The 17,248-nt window shown below is 45.9% G+C and overlaps 5 protein-coding genes across 5 annotated transcripts; 3 read left to right on the top strand and 2 right to left on the bottom strand.

The window, feature by feature from the left end:
* Positions 1 to 184: 184 nt before the first annotated feature.
* On the top strand, positions 185 to 1,336 carry PCYB_122930 (hypothetical protein; the record flags this gene model as incomplete). The annotated part of the gene is made up of 1 exon (XM_004223625.1): positions 185 to 1,336. A coding segment is annotated over one exon (1,152 nt), but the record flags the coding sequence as incomplete, so codon positions are not given.
* A 1,703-nt stretch (positions 1,337 to 3,039) lies between these two features.
* Positions 3,040 to 5,613, bottom strand: PCYB_122920 (hypothetical protein; the record flags this gene model as incomplete). Its single annotated transcript, XM_004223624.1, has 1 exon — positions 3,040 to 5,613. The coding sequence occupies one exon, from the start codon at positions 5,611 to 5,613 to the stop codon at positions 3,040 to 3,042; it is 2,574 nt and encodes an 857-aa protein (XP_004223672.1).
* A 1,664-nt stretch (positions 5,614 to 7,277) lies between these two features.
* On the bottom strand, positions 7,278 to 7,772 carry PCYB_122910 (histone H3.2 putative; the record flags this gene model as incomplete). Its single annotated transcript, XM_004223623.1, has 1 exon — positions 7,278 to 7,772. A coding segment is annotated over one exon (494 nt), but the record flags the coding sequence as incomplete, so codon positions are not given.
* Positions 7,773 to 9,694: 1,922 nt separating this feature from the next.
* PCYB_122900 (hypothetical protein) lies at positions 9,695 to 10,622 on the top strand (the record flags this gene model as incomplete). The annotated part of the gene is made up of 2 exons (XM_004223622.1): positions 9,695 to 9,853; positions 9,879 to 10,622. 2 exons carry the CDS (start codon positions 9,695 to 9,697, stop codon positions 10,620 to 10,622), a joined length of 903 nt encoding a protein of 300 aa, XP_004223670.1.
* A 3,424-nt stretch (positions 10,623 to 14,046) lies between these two features.
* Positions 14,047 to 17,176, top strand: PCYB_122890 (hypothetical protein; the record flags this gene model as incomplete). The annotated part of the gene is made up of 2 exons (XM_004223621.1): positions 14,047 to 15,085; positions 15,372 to 17,176. The coding sequence occupies 2 exons, from the start codon at positions 14,047 to 14,049 to the stop codon at positions 17,174 to 17,176; spliced, it is 2,844 nt and encodes a 947-aa protein (XP_004223669.1).
* Positions 17,177 to 17,248: the final 72 nt, after the last annotated feature.

The raw sequence follows: 17,248 nt of genomic DNA, 5'->3' as shown, positions 1-17,248 counted from the left end.
TCGACAAACTAGGGAAGCGAAGGATCTTCCAAAGGAGAAAGCTCGAGGGACGATTATGAATTAAATTTTAAAAAGTTCCTATATTGTAAGTACCATCGTCGGTGTAAGGCATAATTGGAGGGACTTTCTTTCCTTCTTTCTTCCTTCCCTCCTTTCTTTCTTTTTTTTTTTTTCCCCTTTCCACATGAACATAATTAAGAAAGAGTTGACACATTTCCCCTGTTTTTTAAGAAGATGGTTACATAACAACGGTAAGGTTACACGTCAAGTGTCGAGTCGGAGGGGCATAGAACCATGTTTGAGTGAAATGAAGAGGAAGGGATGCGACGTAAACGTGTTGAGCTTGGTGATAAGTAACAACAACCTGTGCTACTGCTTGCTGAGGAATAAAATTATTAAAAAAATTGGACTGATTAATATTAAGAAGGACTTCCAGCCCTATGAGCAGGGCCCCTCCAGCACTCGAAAGGGAAAGAACAACCTCGACAAGGAGGAGTTAACATACAGCTATGACCGAGAGGACACCCCTCTGAGCTTTAACATACGGGAAATTCTAACCGTTTTGAATATGGTCAAGCTGCATTCCGATGGGGATGGGCAGCACGGCGAGGGCTCCAACGATAGGGGCAGCGATAGGGCAAATGATGGAGCCGCCGATATGGCAAATGATACAGCCGCCGATAGCGCAAACGACAGAGCCTACGGTAGCGCTGCTCAGTGGAGCCAGCCGGGTGACCCGCCAAAGGACGCGCACAGAGGAAGGGTCAAAGGAGGGGAAGAACAACAGTATCATCGGCAGAGCCAACCGCAGAGTCAGCGACAGAACCAACCATCGCAACAGCAAGAATGGATCATCGGGATCGAGAAGGTAAATGACAAGTACGAGAAGAACAAAACAAAGGAAAAAATCCTCTCCGTCCTCGTGTACTTCCTAAACTCAATTTTCAAGTGCCAAATTATTTTTTTCTGTCCTAAAGAAGCGAGAAAATACTTCAGCACCAAATGTAACTGTACCTTGGAGACACGCGAAGAGACGTATAAATACATAAAAGACAAGGTAAGGAATTTCCCAACTGTAAGTAAAAATGGTAACAAGGTCAACTGCCTATTCAGTGATAGCTACGTCATGGCGTTTTATACGTACAGATATTACATGCACCACCTGGTGAAGAACAACCGAACCGTTTTTAATTATCTCGAAAGTGAAGTGCGCAGGAATAGGAGCTTTAACAATATTTTACAGAGCTTGAAGCACGTGGAAAATGAGGAGTGCTCGCACGACTTGAGGGAGCTACTCAGGGACAGAATTGGCCGCATCGTGGACCGCGAGTCTTACAGGTTGGTTGACAGGCACATGCTCTGAGGGGGCCAGCTAATCGGCGAGGCACGTGGCGAGGTACGCAGCGAGGTAAGCGGCGAGGTACGCGGCGAGCTAAGAGGCCAGCTAAGCGTTCAGCTAAGCGTTCAGCTAGGTGGCGAACCTGCATGGCGATGCCACACATCCGGTATATTGCGCCGCTTTCCCCAAGGGACTGTCGCATAAAGCACCAATTGCTACAAAGGCAAAATGGAAAGACGTTTTATACAAGTTGGCCTACCGTCCAAATGCGGGGCTCTATGCCAGATTGGCGAGTTGCCTCGCGGAGGGGCAGTTTGGAAGAGGGGGGTTTGCGCGCTGTAAAGCGGAACCCGCAACTAGGCGAAGCGTCTTGCAGCGCATTGCAGCGCGTTGCACGCATTACCGCGCCATGCCACTTTTGCCAGCGCGCCAAATGGTAGGGGCCAAAAAATGGGGAAACAAAAACTGAGCAGATATACACAGGGGTAGGCACAAACAAATGTAAACGCAAAAAACTCGTGAGACGGGCCTCAACGTGAAGACAAATAAATTTACCGCAGAGGGTAGGGACGCCGCATGATGAGGAGGGCGCTGAGGTGGAGTCCCCCGAGGTAGAGTCCCCCGAGGTAGAGTCCCCCGAGGTAGAGTCCCCCGAGGTAGAGTCCCCTGAGGTGGAGTCCCCTGATGTGGAGGTTATACATCTCACCAACCTCTACTCAACATATTTCTTCGTGTCAGCCACACTAATCAGCGTGCAGTCAATATTTTGGGGGACACAGAGAAGCAACACGATGTCGTTGTGTGACGTGTGCAAGGCACGCACGTTCAAAATCTTTTTCCTTTTTATATTCTTGAGAGATTTGAAAGAGAGTTGTAAAAGATCCGTGCTGACGGGGCCTTTCTCGTGTGTGGCCTCTTCCTTGGTGTGTTGTCCTCCCGTTAGCGCCTTGTCACCTTTTAAGGCGTTATACGTAGGAACCCGATCGGCCATGTCCAACCGGTCAGCAGTGCCCAACCGATCAGCGGTGCCCGGCCGATCCAACGCTTCCCCCCGCCTGCGCTCCCGCCTCATCTCGCGCAGGAGGATATTGTACAGATTCGCATCCTCAAAGTACAGCTGCTTCGTGTTCAAGAAGTTGTAGCGAAAGTTAAGCGACGACAGGTAGTACTGCTCGATCGTGTCTGCGTGGCACTGGAAGGGATCTTCTCCATTGGTTAACTTAACGTCGATGAAGATGTCGTTAGATATGTTGAGCCCGACTAGCCCCATTTTGTCACAGCTCCGCAGGAGGAGGCAGTACCTGCTCTGTAAGCACGCTGAGGATAGCGGTGGTGATGGCGTTGACGGGTTGGCCGCTTCCACCTGGTGAGCGCCTTCTTCCTGTTCGCCCACGTTCCTCTCTCCCGTCTCTTGACTGTGCACCTCCCAGTGTTCTACTCCCCCCCCACGAAGACGCAAATCGATCAAGGACACGTCCCTATACTCGCAGAGTCGATAATTTCTAACAACTTCAGTCTTTAAGAAGGATAAACGGCCCGTCCCATAACACAAAGAGTATACATACACGAAATTGTCCAGCGTAAAAATGAACAAGAAATTTTCAACGACGATGGAAAAGAGATAGCTCCGATGGATATTCCTCCTGCTTAAATTAAAGTCGAAGATTTTAAAACATCTCGTCAAATATTTTTTATAATTTTTAAAAAATAAAAAACATTTTTTTGTCATCTGTGCAAATTATTAGCTTCCCATTTTGGTACTTTTTAAAGTTGCACAGAATTCTATCCACTTGAATTTCTTCCATCACTTCCTTCGTGTCTACGTTGTAAATGGCTACATGGTATGTGTACAAACCGTCTCGTCTGTTCTCTCCTCTTTCCACCTCGCCGTCACCATCCTGCACGTGTTCGTACTGATCGTACATCTCCTGGTTGTTGTCCTCCCCCCCCGGGAAGTGCTTCTCCCCTACGCCCCTCTCCTTTATAACGCCCCTCTCCTTCTTCCCCCTACTCTTGCTCAAATGACACTTTGCAAAGGAAAGGATGACCAGGTCGTCATCAACAAAGTCGAAGGAGTATACCTTAGAAGCAGCCAACTTCGAAAGGTCATAGTTGTATATGGTCAGGTCATCTATGCTGAAGTGATAAATAGAGAGCTTCCTATTCGTTTTACAGGCAATTTTTGTCGCGCTCTCATTTACAATGCAAGAGTTAACAAACTCGTTCTTTCCGTAGGAAATGTTGGCGATGTGTTTATAGTTGACTGCATTAATTTTTTCTAAGTCCTTCTGAGCGATCGTCCCAGCATTCTGTGGAGAGCTCTCCCTTCTTCTTCCTCCCCCCATGCAGATAGAGCTATCATTACAGTGAATTCCTATCCCCCCAGCGTACATACAAAAAACAGTTTTCAAATTTTCCGAAAAATAAACATTCCTGTTCAGCTCCGCGTTGCCAATTTCAAAGTACCTACAGACTCCGTTGAACGTGTCGTACAGAGAGAAGGACATGTCGTCACTTATGTTAACAAGGAGATTTCCCCTCAACAGGACGATACGTTTTATGTCTGAGATGTGCACGGATCTTTTATTAATGCGATACCACTTTTTGTTTAGTTCCTTCGTTTCTTTCACCTTGTGGAGGAAGAACCGTTCGTCTTCTCCTTCTTCTCCTTCTGCACGGTTACTTCCATTCACTGCTGAGTAAAGGGATGTCGTTGTATATCCATTCAGTTTGCTATTAATCATTTGTGCGTTTCGCTTCCCCGTCGTAGGTACCTGCTGTTTGATGCTCACATTTGAGGACGGCCCTCTTGCTTCTGCTCCTCCTCCAACGTGTACTCGTGTCCGGGCGTATTTAATTATATACCTGTCAACCCCTGCAGTGAAAATAAAATCCTCATTCAGCGTTTTCGCCAAAGATACCGATTTGTACAGGTGATGATTAAAAAAATATTTTACGCTGAAGGTGCTGTTGTCAAAGATCGTCAGGGAGCCACTGTTATCTACACACACCACCTCGTCCGTTTTGTATATATAAAGGACGTCCCAAATGATACAGTTATCATTAACTCCCTTGAACTCCCCCTCACAGAGCTTGCTCGTGATATTGTATTTGTAAATTTTGGACTTTTCGCTGCCCAGCAGTACGTAGTGGTTGTAGCTATGGTACGACTTTTCCAGCTCCCGGATTTTGTTCCTGCGGGGGCGGGTCGCCTCGTGGGGGTCGCCTTCCCCGTGGCCGCTATCCTCGCGACCGCTCTCCTCCTCCTGGCTTTCCACCTCTCCGGCACCCACCTTGGTTTTTTTTTTCCCCCCCTGCACACTGCTTAGCAGCACCTCCCTGCTTTTCAGCTCCTCCACAAAGTACAAACATACCAACTTTTCCTTGCACTTGAATCTGTTCATAATAAATAAATTAAACGTGTCACTCGTTTTATTTTTCTTTTCTGTTTTTCTGGCTGCGGGGGAGAATACGTGCCACACCTTGGGGGTCGCCTTTGGGGTCACCGTCGGGGCGCTCTCTGCGTCTTCTCCCTGCGACGAGGAGTCCTCCTCTTCGAGATAGTGGGTGAGGTCGTTTGACAGTTTGATTTTTTTGCCCGGTCGCTCCTGCGCGTCGTCGCTTCCGTCGCGAAGGTCGCTACGGTCACGGTTATATGCATCATCGCTGACGTCGCCAACATCGCTAACTTCGCCAACGTCGCTAACATCGCTAACTTCGCCAACGTCGCTAACTTCGCCAACATCGCCAACATCGCTAACGTCGCTAACTTCGCCGCTGGTCACCGCGCCCCCCTCGTGGAAGCGGTCGAAGCAATTGTAGATCCGGCTGCCCGCGTTGCTGTATATGTTGTACAGGTAGAAATAGCCATTCAAATTGGTAGTGCCGAAGTACTGAAGGCTGTTATTCAATTTGGCACAGGAAATACTCCCATTGCTCGAGATGCTTTGTAGCCGATTCTGGCTTTCCAAATCGTATAGCACAATTTCACCACATAGAGTCGTAATGGCCAAAACGTAGTCTTTCCATTCGTTGTGCATAAACAAATGCTTCTTCCTGTTCTTTTTACTTATCCACATAATAGACATAATAGAGCTCTTTAAAACATGTACATGCAGCTGCATCAAGTACAAAAATTCCTTCTTGAAATTTTTGTATATATATATAACTCCAAAAGAGTCACATACACATATGTACTTTCTACAGGGAGATATTTCTATGGTTCTAAGTTCTTTACTTTCATATTCATAGAATTTAAATTCCGTTAGGTTCATTTTTAGTTGCTTCTTTTCATTTGTTTTTCTGTACAACTTTTGGAGGATCCTCTGTGCCCCTTGGGGTCCTTCACTAATACGATGGATTGTCGTCATTTCGGCAAACTCGTGGGTACGCACATGGGGGGGGTTCCTCCTCCTAGATATGCATCCACCGGGGTGGGTTTAATGTGCGCCCTTCTTATGGGAGCGATTTCACTATGTAGGGAAGAAGCCTTACATGTATTATTACGTGTGCACTTGGGGTGTGTTCTTTCCCCCTGTTTGGTTGCCTCCTCCGAGTCGCTCGCTGGTTATGCAGCAGCAGAGGGGAGAGCGAATAATAAAGTGAGGCTTCTACTGGTGGAGAGTTAAATGGTCATTTGTTTACCACTTTGTTTCCACGTCACAACGAGGTAGGGTCAAATCTATACATAAAAGAGATCGTTTCATTTGACTTGGTCCTTCCTCGAATCCGCGTTGTTCAATATAGGCATACGTGGCGGAGAGTGACAACGGAGTTATACATACGCTCCTCACAAAGCTGTGTTCTTTTTTTTTTTTTTTTTTCTCAAAATGGGAAAACGCAAGTGGAGAATTCACTTCTTCCTGCACTTTGCTCTACTTTGGATGCCAAACTCGCAGAAAGTTAAAAAAAAAAAAAAAATTTGTAAAACGAATTTCTACCAAGTTGATTCATCCTAGGTGGTCAATTTGGGAAGTGTTTGTTTCCTTTTTTTTTTGGAGTGCCTCTCTCAGCACGTTTGAAAACGAAAAAAAGAAAAAGAAAAAAAACAGCGGTGCGAAAAGGATTACTCAAGTATTATATATGTATATAGGCACCACTTTGTTCATGTATCGAATGGCTTATAATACTCTCCCCCCCAGCATTCACCAAATATGCTCTACGCAGGTGGTTCATTTTTACGCACCACGGAAAAGAGGCAAATGAAAGATCGCTATTTTCTGCGCACAGCAGAACGGTATTCAAAAAGGGGAAAAAAAAAAAAAAAAGATGCATGGATATGGCTGGCCGGCTGAACAGCTACCAAGCTTTGGCCACAATGAGGTATCGCTCCTCTTTGCATACAAAAATCCCAGTGGAGAAAATAAAAAAAAAATAAAAAAAATAAAATAATGGGCCAAACAAGCTCCTGTTCTCCCGTCATTATCATCTGCGCAGGTTTACCTTTTTTTTCTGTTCTAGTTTTCCACTGCGCTATGGAGCTACATATTTAACGCCCTCCCCTCCTCTCCTTTTTACAACCCATAACGGGAGAAGCAAAACGGAACAACGTAGAACGAAACGTAAGGCATGGAAGCGGCAAAAAAAAAAAAAAGGGGGGAAGGAGGGTAGACTAATTAAATTGCCACAGAGCTGATAAAAGGGGCATCATATTTGCAATTCTCGTGCCTAGGGCTTCTTCTTCTTCTTCTTCTCTTTTTTTTTTTTTGCACGCCTCCTTTGCTTGCCTGCCATCTGTCAATCGCGTCCGCGTATACGGCGAGCCAAGTGGATATCCTTAGGCATGAGGGTTACCCGGTTTGCGTGAAGTGAACACAAATATGCATCTTCGAAGAGACTGACGAGGTAGGCCTCCGATGCAGTTTGCAGTGCCAACAGGGCCTCGGGGGTGTAACGCAGTTGTTCATTTGGTAATTCAAATAAGCGAGTAATCTCCTTTACCACTCGCACGAACGGGATTTTTGGAATGAGCAACTGTGTTGTGGCTTGGTAAGCTCTTATTTCCTTTAATGCTAATACACCTGGTCTGTATCTATGGGGCCTCCTAATTCGAGTTGTCTTTTTCATTCCCTTTTGCGAAATTTGGCTTCGAGTCCCTTTGCCTGTTGCGGCGTTGTTACTCGTTTTGGACGAGGCGACGTGCTTGTGTGATGGTCTGCTCGGCGCCGTCTTGTTCGTCGGCTCGTTGTTCAAGGGGTTGTGCGTGGGCACGCTCTTTTTCGTTCGCACCATTTTGTCCTTCGGCGGAAGCAGTGGTAGAAGCGGTAGCAGCGGTAGCAGTGGTAGAAGCGGTAGCAGTGGCAGCAGGGGAAGCAGCGGGAACGGCGGTAGCAGCGTAGGTTGCAACGTTCGCGCCGGTGTACCTCCTCTGCTGTGACCACCAGTTGGACCAAACTGCCGAGACGTCACTTCCCCCTGTGGTTTGGCTCCTTGGCGAGATGGCGGTTTCACCGCTCACCACTGCGCAGATCAGACTTTTGCAGTTCGCACTGCACCGCTAAGCCTTCGTCACACAAAGTTCAGCACTCACCGCACGAAATACTTTCCCCCCCTTCTGGCGCTCCACTTTTCGGCAGCAAGTTACATCTTCGTCTGGGCGGCCAACAATTTCGCCCTAATTTCCCATGCGCGCTTGGCGAACTTTCAACGGTTTGAAGATACCCACCAAAAAAAAAAGAAATGAAAAAAAAAGAAATGAAAAAAGATGAAATGAAAAAAGATGAAATGAAATAAAACGCGATGAAATAAAACGAGATAAAATAAAATCAAAAAAATGAAAAAAATGAAATAAAATAAACTGTTTCGCGAACGAGATGAGCTGAACACTTTTGCTTAATTTTAATAACGTTTTTGCCATTTGGGGGTGGTGCAAGGGGGAAATTTATTTTCCTCCCCCCTTCTTCATTTTTTTTTTTTACTCACTTTTTTTGCTCACTTTTTTTTCTCACTTTTTCTGCTCACTTTTTTTTCCCATTTTTTCCTTATTTTCCCCCCTTGGAACTGTAGCGCAGTAACGCGAAATGGGGGGGAGCTACGTAAACGGACCGGTGGAAAAGGTGACAGAGGATTATCCACTAACACAGATGAGCGTATAGAGGTGTGCACATTATGTTGAAATGGACGCCGTTCGGCGGAGTGTTGTGTGTGGCCTGGCGTTGCTGCGAGTTGTCCCTCCTGGGGGTCACTTGGCTGTCCGACTCGCTTAAAACACACGGTGTGAACAGACCCATAGAATGTACTCTCCCTCCCCCCTTCGCATTACATGGGGGCTCTCTACATGGACCATCCTTTGAACCGTAGTTATGTTTATTACGATGCAGACCAACCTATCGTGCGTCATTTCCCGCCCCCACTTTTGCCCCCATTTTTTGGGGGGGAGCATTCAAGGGAGGGATATCAACATAGACTTTGGTCAGCAGTTAGGACGATCTGATCAGCAGTTCGAACGATCTGGTGAGCACTTCGGACGATCGAAAAGGTTAGGCAAAATGAACTAAGCTGTTGCATTCCCCACAGGCAGAGATATGCCTTGTGCCTCTTTTCCATCCTGTCCTTTGGTTTAATTTCCCCATGCGGGATGGTCACTCGGGTAGCCACTTGCAAAAGCGTTACCCTCTCACGATGTAAGGTGCCAAACGAAAGAGAAAGATAATCCTACGGTTAGAACTTCTGAAGAACCATGAGTATGCTTCCATTTCAGCGAAGAGAAAAAGGAACGAAAAAAAAAAAACGCAAAAAAAAAAAAAAGAAAAAAAAAAGGAAAAAAAAAAGGAAAAAAAAAAGAAAAATCGTTTTGCCTCGTAGTAGGGTGTATATGCCACAAAAATAGTGCAGCACTTTGGGAAAAGCGTTTTTTAGAAAAGCGCTTTTCAGAAAACCTTTTTTGCGAAGGCCTTTTTTTCAGTGACTCGTCTTGGGTGCGTTTTCCCCCGTGGTCTTCATCTTCAAGCAGAATTTTTTTTTTTTTCGCAACACCAGAGTTGCTATCCCTGCTGTAGTTGCTGCTGCTGCTGTTGTTTGTTTTTTGTTTTTTTTTTTGTTTTGTTTTTTTTTGCTGGAGTGCCCCCACTGCTTGTATTCGCACAAGTTAGCCAAGCAAAGCAAAACAAAACAAAACAAAACAAAACGCGTTAGAGGAAAGAGCCCGCATAAAATATCCACAGCTCGCTGACCGCTGCCTTCCTATCCGAAATAACCTCAATCCGTAGGAATTTTAATTTTTTGACGAACTTGCATACATTCCCTTGGGGGGAACGCTCCACAGAAGAGCGCATCGTGGTATACCGAAGCACATCGTGGTACACCGCAGCACATCACACTGCCGAAGAGCGCACCCGAACCCACTTTGCTACCAACATGCCTGTCGCACTAAACTGCCTCAGCGAAGAAGGCCGGAGGGCCCTGGAACAAGAAGGGGGCCCAGAACCAGTGCTGCATAAAGCCAGCGACATAGAATTCGTTTACAATAAGCTAAACCTTGGGGAAGGCAAATTATACATAATGGAAAAAAAGATCGTTTGGGTCTCCACCCAAAATGAAGAGGAAAAAAAAAAAATTAACAAAATTTACAGAAATCGCCAATAGTGCTAGTTACTTGAAGCACTACGAGAAAAACCGTAACTTCTACATGCACCTCCTCAATGACGTGAACAACGTCATCGTCGACTCGTCAAACATCGCCTTGCATGCAATCACATCGGATAAAAAGATTTGCGACACCTCCTGTGTGTACATACAGCTCAACTCGGACATTACTGGAGGGGGAGGAGAAGAAGAAGAAGAAGACATGGACTGCATGGGAGACGAGGATGTAGCTGTGGCTGTGGCTGATGAGGGAACAAACCATGTAGGTAACGGTGTAGATGACGCTGGTGATGGCACAGATGAAGTTCGCTGTAGGGTGGACCATACCGAGGGAGATGAAGCCTCCCGGAGACCTCGAGAAAAACTAGGCAAACGGTTATTTGCAAAAATGGTAAAGCAGCGGAGTGTCTTTAAAAAGAATGAGGAGAACGACCTGGGTGGGGAGGAAAATGGCAACGATGAAAATTGCGACGATGAAAATTGCGACGATGAAAATTGCGACGATGAAAATGGCGACGTTGAAAATTGCGACGATGATCTGATTGAAGAAAAAATAACTCCAGAGATACTCCTGGTTAGCAAAAATTATTTGACCAACGATGCCATTTTTCGCCAGATGAGTAACATGGACCATTCGCCGGACGATGAGGATGACGCAAGTGAGGGGGAAGAGACTGCGGAGGAGGAAGAAGAAGCGTAGGGAGATGCGTAGGAAGATGCGGAGGGAGAGGCGGCGGAGGACGCCTGAGGGAGACGTAAACGAGTGGCAGACATTTCGCGGGAACGATCAATGGATGAGCGAGCGGACAAGCGGGACAGCGGGGGGCAAGCCATGTCGGCAAAAGGTTGGACGCGTCATCGAACCGCGTCTTACAGGGGTCGTCACGTCGTCATGTCGTCATGTCGTCATGTCATCATGTCGTCATGCCAACACCCCAGCGTTCTGCTCCATTTCCTATAAAGCAAAATTGTCACCGGATCATGCGGCAACCCTGCGTGCATGTGCAATCCTTCCTTCGCTTTTATGCTTCCCCAGTTGCCGGTCGTCTGCATGTGGGGCACTTAAGCTCGTCCCCCACTCTAGGCTGCTCATTGGGAGTGGAGTAAAAGTTAATTTGTTCTTCTCTTTGTGCGGTTATTTTTTTCCTGCCCCAAGACACTGCGCGATCCTCTGCTGTTTGTTTTATTTTATTTTATTTTATTTTATTTATTATTTTACTTTTTTATTTTTTGTCATCTCGATTAACACATGCGTAATGGTCATTCCTTTAAGCAATGCTTTGTCCCCTGCGCGGGGAAGCAAAAAAAATTATAAAACATAAAACATAAAACATAAAAGATGTATCCCCCCATTTGGTAATTCCCACAACGGGGTCTCCTCCTATTTGGAGCGCTTCAATTCGAATGTGTTTTGCACCCACAGCAGGATTGTCCAAATTGTCATTTTTTCCTTTTCCTCATTTCCCCCCTGTTCTTTTCAACCCCCGTAAGGTTCTCCCACCTCAGCGGAACGGACATTCCGACGAGGAAATATCTCACGTGGGACCCCTACTTAAACGATTCGAAGAATGGACCAAAGGAACAGAAAAAGGGGTCCCCCACTGGTGTGTCCATGTGCCTACACTCTTAAAAGGGATGAAACCATTTCGGGTGATGTGCCTTTTGTGGGGGGGTAGACTTGAATCAAGTCTGATGGTTGGTAAGTAAACACACACACCCTCCCCCTTCCCCGTAAGGGTTAAATGCCGTGCTTAAAAGAAAAGCAATATTTTTCTTTTCACCGCATCAGTTATCTATCCGTTCATGCGAAATGGACTATCTGTGCCGATCAGAGGGAGGAAGGGGACATATACATTAGCGCACCAAATGGGGAAAGCAGTTTCTCGCGAAATATCGCCTGATAAATTTTTTACATGGCCACGCTGCTGTGTGGAGGCTGCGATGGTGTCATTACCAGCCTACATAAATGCAAAGGTAACCACATGGAGAGGGAAAAAAAAAAAAAAAAAAAAGGATCCCATAAAAAGTCGGGCACAAAAAAACCACTATGTGCATATATCTGCACTGTAGGGGGAGGCTCTTCTCTCTCGCGCTATGTGCTGCTAAATTTCTCCTTATCAGTTCATGCTTCCCCCGTTTTTTTTTTCACTTTAAAGGGCTACAAAGGGATCCAAGTCAATTATAAATTGGAGGAGAATCACCGCAGTGGAGTTACTTCCCGAGCGCTTTACCAACAGGAAACGAATTTTTTTTCACGCCAACGTTTCTTGGTTGGCAAGCGACAGAACGGAGGTGGTGGTGACTCAACTTTGTGTGCACTGCAGATGTGACCGAGCAGGGTTAAGCAACCGTAACCTCGAATAGTAAACTCTTCGCCCGCTGTGCAGGCATCACTTGCCAAGATGAGTCAGGGGGGGATAAATACACGCAAGTGCGCACGTTCACACATATGTGCATACAAATGTGCTTACCCATATGCTGCGCCAAATTGGTGAATGGTGAATGAATCTGCGAAGGGAGCAGCGGCCGCTACGCGCAGTGCAGTTGAGAAGGGCCTCATCTCTGTGGGAGAGAAAGCTGTAGACGTGGAAACCAAAATGCGCACAAATGGTATGTAGGCAAAAAAGAGATAGAAAAAAAAAAAAAAAAAAACGCAGCTAATTAGCCAATTTGGCTAGCTAGCTAGCTAATTAACAGGCAAAATAGCAAAATAGCAAAGTTGCAAAGCAGCCAACTAGCAAAGCAGCCAACTAGCAAAGCAGCCAACTAGCAAAGCAGCCAACTAGCAAAGCAGCCAACTAGTTGTATGCCCCCCACCCCCCTGCGACGCCGTCCCAATTATGAACCTTTTGAGGGGCACAAAGCTGGTGAGTACATTGCCCAACTGTTTTCGCACACACAAAAAAAAACACCATTCGAGAAAAAAATTAACACACGAAATATTTGAAAATGAAAAATGCCTAGACAAATTTGAGGACTTCCAGAAAAATAAAATAATTTACAAGAAGGATCATAAGGATTACTTGAAGCTATATAAATATCACAGACCTGAGTATGCCAAGCTCACTGTGGAGAGGAGTAATCCATTCAGCTTCGAGATTTACTGGAAGCTCTCTGAAGAATCATCCGTTTGTGTCAGTAACGAGGCAGGTAGGAAGGTAAAGAATTTTACACAGACGTTATGGAAGCTGAAGGAAGAGCTAGCCAAACTGAGTGGGCGTTTGGAAGGGAGCCAGCCGAATGGGCCACACGTTAGAAAGGTGAAGGGAGATGGCGAAGTGGGGGATGGCGAAGTGGGGGATGGCGAAGTGGGGGATGGCGAAGTGGGGGATGGCGAAGTGGGAGATGGCGAAGTGAAAGATGCCTCGCCAAAGGTGCACCTCAAAAATATATCCGATGGGGGAAGGCAACAAGAGGGACGCGTCCAAAGGGGCCCCGAAAAGACGCTGGCACGACAGAGCACCCCCTTACAGAGCAACCCCCCACAGAGCAACCAAAAGGGCACAAAAAAAAAAAACAGCTACACCAAGTTTCACAAAATTTGGGAGTGCTTCCTATCCCACAAGGAGAGAAACAACGTGAAGGAGGAAAAAATATACTTCGAAATTTTGCGAAGGAACTTTTTGAAGGCCCAATTTTTTGGTGAAAATAAAAAAAAAGATTTCCTGTTTTTCGAAAATATATTAACATCACTCTTGTTGAGGCCGCACATATTTATATCGGTGTTGAACTCTCTCCATTGTGTCTTCTTCGATAGGAAGGTGGATCTCTCTCCGGGGGGGGCACCCATCAGTAGTAGTGGCCCCATACGGAATGGAAGTACCCTCCTTTTGAATAACTTCCCCGGAGGAGAGACTCCCCCGTCTCGCGCTTCTCCTACCAATGCACCGCTACATTTAGTAGATCCACAAAAGGGAGAGCAAAAAAAAGAAGCCGCAAGTGAAAGAGCGTATACTTCATATGAGGACATCTTAGAGGGAAAATCTCCCCGTGAGCAGGACAACAGTAGGCAAAGAGAACCCCTTGGAGACACCCCCTCGAATGAAATTTCTTCTCAAATCAGAAGGTACATTCTAAATTACCTATTCAATATATATTACGAAAAACATGTAGCGCTCCAAAACATGCAAAGGACATTTGAACTGCACCAGGCATACAAACTTCGCTATTGGAAAAAGGAGAAGGATGCTTACAAGTTTATCGCTTCGAGCGAAGTTGATCTTGAGAGCAATGATATCATTTTAATTAAATGTTCGCAAATGAGTGATTCCTTCTTAGTAGGAGTGGTAAACAAAATACAGAGGGCTAGAGATTTTTCCGTCCTTTTTATGAATGTCAAACGGTACATCTGTGGTAACAAGGTGGGAGAAGGGATCAAGTTGTACGAGGAGATGGACATAAGTGAGGAATACGTGGAGAGTTACCTGAACAGACGCAGCGGAACTGCACAGGAGTTCTCCTTTGCGGCGGCTGCGCGGGGGGACAGCCCTCAGATTGATTACACCTGTCGGGGGCATGCCATCATTGATAACGCCTGTCGGGGGCATACCATCGGTGATAACGCCTGTCGGGGGCATACCATCGGTGATAACGCCTATCGAAATCATACAATCGGTGATCAAACGTATGGAGATCATATCAAGCATGACCGCTCACGTGGGGACCTTCCGCAAGAGCCCCCCCAGGCAGACGACCCCAACGTCCACGAAGCCGTCACCCTTGCTGTTCACCTCAATACCATTTCGAACCGAATCAAGTACTCCATGCTGAGTCTCTTCGAAAGGAAGAAAGAGTCCCCCCACAGCGAACTCCTACAGCTACTTCTAAACGAAGAAAAGAATTCATCATCTGTGGTGGCATCTCCGAAGGGGACAGACATGTTCACTGGGGTTCACCACGATGGAAATTACAACTTTCTGATTCAAGAAGCTATACATAAATTCTTGGAGAGTCGAAAAAAGGAGATGCATTTCTTCGACATGGTTAACAAGGACCTTATCAAGAATGACAAGATCGTTGGAAAGTTACACAAAAGGTTGAAAAACAGCCGGGAGGAATTCTCACGCATGTGCAATGTGTACAGGAGGTTCGACGTCTACCAGAAGGCCGTTTTGCAGGACATTCTGATCAACGAAGAGGGGGTGCCCGTGCACCTGGTTCGGGGTGAGTTCGGCAGGAGGGAGAAAAGAGAGTAGTGAAGCGAAAAAGAGAGTGATGGCGGGAAAGAGAGGTGGAGTGAAAGAGAGGTGGAGTGAAAGAGAGGTGGAGTGAAAGAGAGGTGGAGTGAAAGAGAGGTGGAGTGAAAGAGAGATGGAGGGAGATACACACATCGGCACCGTTATGGTGTCTCACGAATGTGCCTCCGCAGCTCGCGCGTTGATTCATCCTTTTTTTTTTTTCAAGTCACATTCCTTGTTGCACCTCGCCGCTAAAAACCTCCCCTTTGCAGGCGCGCCCGGGAGCGGCAAGAGCGACCTCATCTCCTTCATCATATACTTCCTAACCCTGGAGCGAAAGAACAACATCTTCGTGGGAACGAGCAAACACATCTCGGTGCAAAACGTGCGCCAAAAGTTACTGCACCTTAACCTGTGCCTCAACAGAGATACCATGCATAGGCCGAGCAACCAAAAGTCAGACATTTATATAGATACCATTTATCAAGCCTTCAAAATTAAAGATAAAAAAATAAAGCACCTAATTATCGACGAGGCGTCTAGCTTATCTGAATATAGCAGTCTGATCTGTTTAAATCTGAACTGCGATTTTGTGTACGCCTTCGGTGATGACAAGCAGTTAACTTTTCACAGCTTAATAAACGAGAGGAAGAGACTCCAAATAAATTACCTCAGCATCTTCGAAAAATTAAGTCAATACAAAAATGCCAAGTGTCACAGTCTGCTCATTCAATATAGGTTGATCTTTCCTATGTACTTATTTACTTCTTTTTATTTTTACGAGAGAAAATTAATTGCATCGAAAAAAATTATGGATCACTTCTTCCTATCAGGGGAGAAGGAGAACCCAACGAGGGTTACCGGCCCCGAGGTAGAGCACTCAGGGGAGGAAGCAGAAGAGCTCTCAGGAGAGGAAGCAGAAGAGGTCTCAGGAGAGGAAGCAGAAGAGGTCTCAGGAGAGGAAGCAGAAGAGGTCTCAGGAGAGGACCACCCCATGCACGTGAACTGGAAGAACCTCTTTCAGCATTGCACATTCCCGATTCTGTTCATCGATACGTACCATGGAGAGTCCAACGCTCAAACGTTTGAATTCAAAATTAACTACTCATATGTGAACCATTTTGAGGCACAGATAATTATGAAGCTGGTCCAAATACTAAATCTGGAGAATCAGAAAAATGTCACCATTTTGACTCCATACACGGGCCAAAAGTTGTATATCCAATCTCTCTTGCGAAATGGCTACCTGGGCAATAGAACCCATTCACATGATCCCATATTTTACCGTCACGAAAAGGAAAACAAAGAAACATGCACAAATGTTATGTACCAAAAGATGGCTGGAAGATCGGAAGGTATATTTTTTCGAGGTGAGCATTCCGACACCCCCAAGAGAGATATCGATTCGTGTGCGCATTCGAGTCATGGTCAAATGTTTGAACTTTTTAAGAAGGGCAATATAGGGGGGAGAACGAACGGGTTGAGTGGAATCTCCCGGGAGGAAAACATCCTTCGCATCGGTCTATCTAGTAACCCTTGCAATGAGAGTATCTTCCAAACTGATCATCCTAGTGGAGTCCCCCTTTTTGGAAACATCCTTTCGAAGAGGTTTCCACCAAATGGTGAGAGAGTAGGTGCAAACAATTTCCATCCCTCAGAGAAAGTACTTTCTACAACGTCTCAACTACCCCCAAACGGAAGAACTATCAGTAGGCACATTAAGTGGACCAACCGATCCCATAGCAATAACCAACCAACGAAGGAAAACACACAAGTCGACCAAAATATGAACATTCTGCACAGAAATGTGCACACAATAGACAGTTACCAGGGGTGCGAAAACGATTTCATTATTATAAGCACAGTCCGATCGAATGACAAAAATTTGTTGGGCTTTCTAAATGATGAAAAGAGGTTGAATGTTCTGTTGACTAGAATGAAGAAAGGAATTATCATTGTCGGAAATTCTAACACGCTACGGAATAATTTTTTTTGGAAGGAGTTCATTTCCTTTTTGGACTTTTTTAACTCCAGGAAGTCCGCCTTTACTTTGCCTTTCCTGCGCAACTTAAAGTGAACAGAAAAAAAAAAAAAGACGAGGGGAGTGTCTTTCCCCATCCGAGGAAGGGCGTCCATAAGGAAGTTACCC

This window comes from Plasmodium cynomolgi, chromosome 12, assembly GCF_000321355.1.
Source record: "Plasmodium cynomolgi strain B DNA, chromosome 12, whole genome shotgun sequence".
NCBI classification, from domain to species: domain Eukaryota; phylum Apicomplexa; class Aconoidasida; order Haemosporida; family Plasmodiidae; genus Plasmodium; species Plasmodium cynomolgi.
Note: the sequence above shows the minus strand (reverse complement) of the source record. Positions and strands in the feature narration are given on the sequence as shown.